The 8,359-nt window shown below is 40.8% G+C and overlaps 1 protein-coding gene across 1 annotated transcript; it reads right to left on the bottom strand.

The window, feature by feature from the left end:
* Positions 1-1,858: 1,858 nt before the first annotated feature.
* On the bottom strand, positions 1,859-5,509 carry LOC149820730 (protein NETWORKED 3C-like). The gene is made up of 3 exons (XM_089983435.1): positions 5,163-5,509; positions 3,512-3,625; positions 1,859-2,676 (listed from the first exon to the last, which is right to left on the bottom strand). Exons 2-3 carry the CDS (start codon positions 3,600-3,602, stop codon positions 1,997-1,999), a joined length of 771 nt encoding a protein of 256 aa, XP_089839561.1. The 5' UTR covers positions 3,603-3,625; positions 5,163-5,509; the 3' UTR covers positions 1,859-1,996.
* Positions 5,510-8,359: the final 2,850 nt, after the last annotated feature.

Raw genomic sequence — 8,359 nt, forward strand, 5'->3', positions numbered from 1 at the left:
GAAACTAAGCTTGAAAAAAGTGTTCTATTGGATTACTTGGTTGATTTATAATTACAGCATAATGATGATATGTATTTTGGATCAGATCTACATGTTTTTTGTCACATTTATGGAAACTAACATCACACGTTGAACCTGCATCTTTGAGCATAGTTCTACTTGGTATGACTTTCTCATCATAACTAATCTTATCAGCCTTATCTTGATAACTTTCAAAGTTATTGGTTTGATAGTCTCCCGGGCTATCGTTTTTTTTCATGGTAGTTTCCAGCTTTATCATCTTGTCTAGAGACCGATTCTTCCAAAGAGTCTTGGACTAACCAAACTTTGTAACAGATTTGGCCAACATGGATCTGGAGGTCCTTCACCAAATTGCAGGTAGTTAAAGACTAACTAGGCTCATGGGCTAAGCTTATATTGGTTCTCTATGGGCAAGGAGTTTTATGCTGCCAGGAGGGTGATTGTAGGTCCGGCAGACAGAGCCAGCGTGACTAGGTCTTTGATCCTGGAGCGGTTTTTGGGTGTAAAAAAACAAAAAAAACTTATGTTGGCTTGGCTTTCTAAGACCTATAGCGTATATAGGTGGAGTAAGGCTCTACTAATGCCTCTCTTTCAAGGTCCCAGGTCCTAAGTCACAACGCCAACATCAGAGCACATCCAAATCAAAATCTGACTAGATTGCATTTTTTATATGTAAATAGTTTGTTTTTGTTTTATTTTTTTCCAGATCCAATATTACCCACATGCAGTTCGGATCAGGATTCAACTTTAGCTCCATGGATTTGATTTGGATCCAGATATGAATTCAGATCTATTGCTTACATTTTGGATTCGGATTAGAATATGACAAGATACGGCTTGAATCCCACCCACCCATTTGCACCATACTGGTAAGCTGCAATCATATTTGACAAATTCCTGCTTAGCAAGTACATGGCCTTTCCCTCAAAAGACAAAAGAATAAAAAAAGAAAGTATGTGGGTGAAGTGAAAAAGCGGACCAAAAATTTCAATTATTACATTTAACCACCCCAAATTTCAAATTTTCATTTAAAAGTCCTGATTTATCTGAATGCATTTTAAATACCTGCCTGAAGTGACAAATGATGCCCTTGTTGTTTGCTGATAAAATAACTCAGCTTACTCTTTCACTGAAGAAATCAATAATGAGGGCAGTTTTGCCATTTTGTTTGGCTAAACAAAGGTCAACTTAATGATTTTAAGACCAACCGGGTCTCTGAGAGACCAATACATCAATTAAATAGCGGCAACAAAACTTAATAATCAAATTGGGTGGCTTTTTGTAAATAGCTTATAAGTATTTTTTTTTGTTGAATTGCTCTGTTAAAAACCACTAAATAAGTTGAGTCAGGACCATAATAACACACATAGCTAATGAAGTTACTGATCATTATGAAAACAGTTAGTCTGAAATTGCCATTGCATAATGTTTTGTCCCATTGGGCTGTTTGGGAATGCTATTATGTGATGACATAATACTAAATTTCTTATAGGCATAAGATGGTGCAAAATGAAGCCTTTTGTTGAGAGAGAGAGAGAGAGAGAGACTGAACAATAACCCAAAAATTACAGCTGAAGGACAAATCAGAAATGTAAAATAGAATTGTAAAGAATATGTACCAAAGACATCCATAATTATTAGAAAGAATTGCATAATGTCTTGTCCCATTGGGCTGTTTGAGAATGCTATTATGTGATGACATAATAGTAAATTTCTTATAGGCATAAGATGGTGCAAAATGAAGCCTTTTGTTGAGAGATAGATAGATTGAACAATAACCCAAAAATTACAGCTGAAGGACAAATCAGAAATGTAAAATAGAATTGTAAAGAACATATACCAAAGACATCCATAATTATTAGAAAGAATAAAGAATCCCTACTGCACACACAAATTGAATATACTCTACGGTATAAGACCAACGGTTATGTATAATCTAAATGCGTTTCCTAATGCCTTGAAAACCAATCATCAATTATAGAGCTACAAGGTTAGGCTGAGAAGCAAAATGCTCACTAAAGAAGTTTCCAGGGAAAGCCCATTTCCATGTTGAGAATTCCAAGAAACCCCACTTCATTGAATCCTTCATGCATTTCATGATCGCAGCATTCTCCTCCTTCATCATCTCAATTGACATGCACAATTGCCTGATCACTTCCCTCTTCTTCTCACTCATCTCCAACAGCTCAGCCTTCTGGTTCCTATTTTCCTCCCTGAGCTTTGCAACTTCCTCTCTCAACTTCATCAGTTCACTGACATCCTCAACTTCACCATCACAGTAGTTGTTTTTTCGAGTTCTTTGACATTCAACTTCTTGGCCATTTTCATTGACCCTGAAGCAAACAATCAGAGTTTCTTCTTCTGGGTCATCCACCTCAGAGTCTTCTAAATCAAAAGAATCACGTTGTTCAGAGGATTTGTCTGTACTGTTGGTCTTTGAAGCAAATGACCATCCAGTAGGTATCAATGCCCTGTTTCCCATATCGGATTTAAGCTGTTCGTAGCGCTCCGCCAGTGATCGGTAGGAACGGTAGAAGTCCTCGACCATGTTCACAAGCTCTGGCCTTTTCCTGTAGTACATCTCCGCGCGTTGAGCAAATGAATCGGCATCCTCTTCTATGAGCCTCAGCATTGCTTTGGTCTTCTCGTCGAGTTCTGCAGAGCCGTCATTTGATCAAGAAGTTTAATGTTTGTGAGCTTCAGCAGTGCATTCGATTACGTGGGGTCTCAGATCCGAATATTGAATCTGACATGGGGCCCATGCCAAGAAAGGAGGTTAGCAAACACTGAATCTCAGATCCCATTGAAATTCAAGATCTGAGATTCACATTTTTCTTTGAAATTCACTTATCAGAGATGCGTTTCTCTCTCTAATCTTTGAATCCCAAATCTAAATCAGACATACCAAAAACAATTAGATGCCTAATATTTCTAGGACAGCATGACTGAGCTCACATGTTGAACTCATTCATCTCTTTGAGTCATCAGTAGAAATGATGCCTTGAGGTACATGGCCACTATAAGTTCTGCATATACAAAACAGGATAGCCCCGCTATGATTTTAGCTTCCCCTGTATGTGATCTTAAGTTTTGTCATTTAAATTACTGCAATACTAATTCATTTCTTGTCATATGCGGTCACACTTGCATTTTTAATGCATTCTTCATCAATAATTTAAAGGGAAGAAAATGGAGCTGGATTGTAATTGCGGTATTCTTTATTTCCCTTCTATCAAGACACGAATTATTCCAAAACTTGGAGAGAAAAGAACTTTATGGACAAAAGCACATCAGAAAGAGTAATTTTCCTGTGTAAGACTTGATGGAAGGGAATACGGTGGACTTGTAAGACTTGTAAACCCGTTACAGAAACATGGAATACTGTGGAAAACATATATGGGCAATAGTTAAAGCAAAATACAAGATGCAAATTGGTTCCACCATAAGGAATAATTAGGAATTCCTTAGGGTCATGTACCTTATGGCTTACCTGAAAGTGTAGATTGAAGCCATCCAGATTGCCTTGGACTATTGTGACTCTCCCACCACCAAGAGTAGGAGGGCTTCTTCAGCAACATCATCACCTCCTCAACGCTTTACTTACCTGCAAACCAAAAAAGTAAACAAGGAAAAAACTTGCATAAGTTTTGATTACGAACAAAAAACAACAGAGAACAAAATTAAAACACTTTTTGAACTTCAGCTAATTCAGAGAGAGAGAGAGAGAGAGAGAGAGAGAGAGAGAGAGAGAGAGAGAGAGAGAGAGAGAGAGAGATGTTAAGTAGAAAAATCCTACTCATGAAACAAGGTTTCAACATAAACATCAAAGAATGCCCAAAATCCTTCCAACTACAGGGACCCTACTCAGGTACCACACTACAAACATGACCAACAATTTAAAAGAGAACAACTGAACCATCAGTTTGGTTCCAGCTAATCATGACCGTTGTTCCTACTAAAATTGAGGCGGTATAGTTTCAAAGAGAGAGAGAGAGAGAGAGAGAGAGAGAGAGAGAGATGGGAAATGCCAAATCATCATGGACTCAACCAACCTCCTTAAAGGATACAAAATAATTAACTTCATTCATAAAACCACAATAAGCTACTGGTGCTTTTACGTTACAATGCAGTGACATTTTTATATTGAGCATATCGGCAAGTTTGGTAGACCATCCTGATTTCATTGAACTCTCCAACGGCTAGTTTTTTCAGCAATAACCACGCAAGCTACCGTCTTTTGTACTAATTCTAATCCCATCTTTTACAGATGCGCGAAAGATCTGTCATTTGGGCATGATGAGCACAAGGGCATTTTGGTAATTTCGTATACATGCTATGCTGGAATCTTGGTCAAAGACGGAAAAGAGATTAAAATTCAGGAAATACCATTTCCAACCATCGGTTTTCAAAAAAGAAAAAAACACATAAAGCATAACTCGTCAAAATGATTAAGCAAAAGACGGCCATCACAGAAGCATGGCATCTCTGCAAAAAGAAGTGCCACCCTCGGGGCAATTTTGTCTCGACAAGGGAAAGGTAGTTATACGTCCTTGACCAAACACCAGAACGGCTTCACCAAGTTTCCGGCGGCCGGAATCTGATGCCACAGTGCCGGTAAGGAACGAATCACACTGAACACGGAAAACACGAATGACGAAAACTCCCTCAGATTCGGGACGTTTCGACGAGAAACCGTCCACCCCCCCCCCCCCCCCCCAAAAAAAAAAAAAAAAAAACCAAAAAACAAAGAAGCCTCCTGGATCTGAACCAAAGTTGTCATGAAAGCCTGATGAGAGGTATCAATTTGAAAGAGAAACATGAATAAAAATAAAATAATACAAGAACTGAATAGCGATCGAACAATAATAAAACTCAAAAAAGTGATTTTTTAGTGTAAAAATTAAATTTTTGTTAAAATCTAACAATGATGGTTACCAATTTAAAGAAAACATAGGAGAAGAGCAGATTCACGTAGAAAACACGAAAAAAATGCGAGAAAATCATATAGAAAGAATAGACGTAGGAGAAGCGTGTGAGAATCTAGACTCTCATAAAGTTGCAGAAATGAAAAGTATTGAGTTTTCAAAAGAGTTTGTGAGAAGAGCGTTTTCTACCTACCTAAAAAGCTTCCCGCAACTGACCTGAACTGTCAACTAGAGGGGCATTTCCTCCATTCAAAAACCCGTTCTTGCCGGAACTTGAATCCGTGACGCTCGATCTCCCTAAAAGAAAGAAGATGGGCTCCTCTGAAAAACTCAAAACAGAGAGACCCCAATGAAAGAGAACTCACAATGGGGTTGTGGACACCGTCCGAACCGCCGGAAAATGCGTCAAGCAGCCGGATTCCGGGGAACAAAGAAGTTGGTCGTCAGAAAAAGATGGTGGGTACGTGGCAGCTTAGCGGTAGAACGCCCTGAGCGCTTCGCCTCAAGACAGTAGAGACCTTATTAGCGCGGTAAGAATCGTATGGTTTGCTCAAGCCGAGGACTTTCACAAAACTCTGCTCGGAGCTGGAGTTGATTTGTCAGACATGGGCTTGCCTTTTTAAATATTTTATTTGTATGCCCCTCATTATGACTATAATGCCTAGGGATGACAGTGGAGCTCCATTTTAAACCGGGTACGAAGGAGATGAAATGAAAACTGAGGCGAGGGTGAAGGTTAAAATAAAAACCCATGCAGGGATCGAGGTGGGGAAGGACTTTAGTTTTTTCTCGCCCTGCCCTGCCCCGCCCTTAGCCACCCCACCCCTGATCTCTATTAGTAAAATACTAAAACACATTTTAGGGATGATAGTGTTGGAAATTTGGATTCAGATCCAACTCATTGGGTGATCCGATTTGACATTAAAAGCTTAGTGGGGTAGGGAGCATGATAGTGAAGGGCCTTAAATGTCATAAGAGAGGAGCTTACCTCCACTATATGAAGGAGTGGCTGTTGCATTGGATGATGAGTAACCATTATCATACAGTATCAACCTCAATCTAGCGTATATTTAGTTAAGTGGATTTAGGGTTCTACTCACCATCGACCTTAAACCTGGGCTTATCGTGGGCATCAATCGGCTGAAGAGAACACCGAGCATCCGCATGCACACTCTATGACATCTTCATGTATGTTTTTTGTGTATGTTTATGCATGAAAAGCCAACATTGGGTTATGAGCCCACTACGCTTTCGCTGCATGAGCTTGTTGGCATTTTTCTGCTACTGGCGCCATAGAGCGACGAAAGTCATAGTCTGTCGCTATGGGGTTGCGGGTCGACTGTAACAGACTGAGCCTATCATCGTAGGGCGACGTGGCTCATCTGTATTAAAAAAAATAGTCACCTGAATTCCGGGGACTGTCGCCATGGGGCGACAATGTTTCCCGACAACCTCGATCTGTTGTTGGTAGAGTGACTAACCCCGATAAAAAACAAAGGATCATTCTATTTTTTTTCCTGCACCGTCAGGATGCAGGGTGGTCAACTTCTGCCTGGGTCATCGTGAAAAGTCATTATGGGAAGGTGTTTCCGCCGCCAGCGTCCGACAACGTGCGTCAACCAGGGTTTTGAAAACCCCCAAATCCATGCACCGACAAGGTCATTTTGATCGGCCAAGCGCTGGTACCAGTGACCGCCGGTCACCGTGTGGCGACAATCATCCCCGATGGCAGATAAAAAAAATAGTAGAAACCCTTTATCTGCCGGTGAGAAGGCCGAGGATGGCCGACAATTTTTGTTGGCACCGCTGGCTGCAATGTGCCATCGCCGAAAGGTGGGAGGAGCGATGTCATACGACGTTGTTGTTTGCTTGATCCCCATTCCATTTTTTCCAAGATCGGTCATCAGACCGTCGAAACCCCACATTAACTTTTCTGTAAGAGGGGTTTCTGGCCTTAGGTCGACGATCAGAAAGAGGGGATCATTGCCAAGGTTCACCGATTCACCAACGATCTCACCGGTGGCGTCCACAGCATGGAGGTAGCGCAGAATCTCCGTTTGAAGTTTCTGAGAGTTCCCGCAGCGGTGCAGTGTGGAGTCGCCGGTGTGCATCATCGGGGGGGGGGGGGGGGGTGATCGTTGTCGATTGGGCACCGGTGTCGGTTGCCGCACGACGATGTGGGGCAACGTGGGTCGCCATGGGGGCAACGAAGAGGAGAAAACCTTTCGATTTCTTAGAAAAGCGTAAACAAAAACCCTCGGGTTTCTGTTTCTTTTTATGGTGGAACCGGACCGGGTCTAGCTTTATGACCCGGTAACAGGCCCGATCCAAACCCATTTCGGGTGGATCGGGTCTATCATTTTTTATTGGATCAGACCCGAACCTATAATGGCTCAAGGTCTAGGTCTGATCCAGGCAAGACCCGGGTCCATTTCAGATCGGGTCAGCCCCAGGTACAACCCGGGTCCTTTCTCGAAATGGGTCAGATCCGAGTCCATTTCAGACCAGGTCAAACTCAGGTCTATTTCTGACCGGATCAGACTCAGGTCATGTTTGAACCGGGTTGAACCCATGCTTCAGCAGGGTCCAAACACTATTTGGCCTGAACCGGATCAGATACCGATACGACTCTTTTCAGGACCGGTTCAGAGTCGTTTTTGATCAGTTTCTTCCAGTTTTCACCGGTTCTGAGATGCTAAGACCCTATTTTCATAAATATATGAAGATACAAGGATTTTGGCATACAATTATAGGGTTTTATGAACTTTTATTCATTTTTGGTACCAGTTCATAAGGTTCAGAATTGGTTCAGACCCTTAGATGACCGATTTAGGGCTGTTTCAGACCGGTTGAGGGTATTTTCATACTGGTTCCTGCTTGTGGACTCCAGGTTTTACCCATATGAGCATACTTTTATTATTTTTCATGCTTTATAAAGTGTTTATTCTAAATCATGCATGACTTATGCATGTTAATTTATGTGTTTCATGTTGGTTAAGTTATCCATTATGGTTTTAAGCATGAATTATAACTAAATTTATGACAATTAGTTTATGCATATTAGTTGAAGCATTAACTTGCATTTTTTGTCATGAATATACATGCATTTACATGTGTGCATGAGCGTGCACCATAATACGAATATGTTTTCAGTAAAAGATCTTGATTAACCGATTCACTTAATCACCAAAGTGATCTTAATCGTGTTGATTAAGGATTCTTTGGACCATATTAAGATTCATTATTATGATTGTGTGTGAGTTTATGAAACATCGATTCTACCCAAATCTAGGTCGTTGTATTCCAAATTTACACAGGGTGTGATAGTAGATGTGTATTTCAGCCCATGAAACATGTTCGTACCCAAAGGTACAATGCTGAATTGCCTCTAGATATATAATCTGCTAGTTTCA

This window comes from Nuphar pumila, chromosome 12, assembly GCF_984573655.1.
Source record: "Nuphar pumila chromosome 12, dmNupPumi1.hap1.1, whole genome shotgun sequence".
NCBI lineage: Eukaryota > Viridiplantae > Streptophyta > Magnoliopsida > Nymphaeales > Nymphaeaceae > Nuphar > Nuphar pumila.

Excerpts from the sequence above, each read along its gene's own strand:
- LOC149820730 (XM_089983435.1), bottom strand. The coding sequence starts at position 3,602 with ATGATGTTGCTGAAGAAGCCCTCCTACTCTTGGTGGTGGGAGAGTCAC. Across the intron at positions 2,677-3,511 it reads GCTTCAATCTACACTTTCAG|AACTCGACGAGAAGACCAAA; the intron begins GTAAGCCATAAG and ends ACGGCTCTGCAG.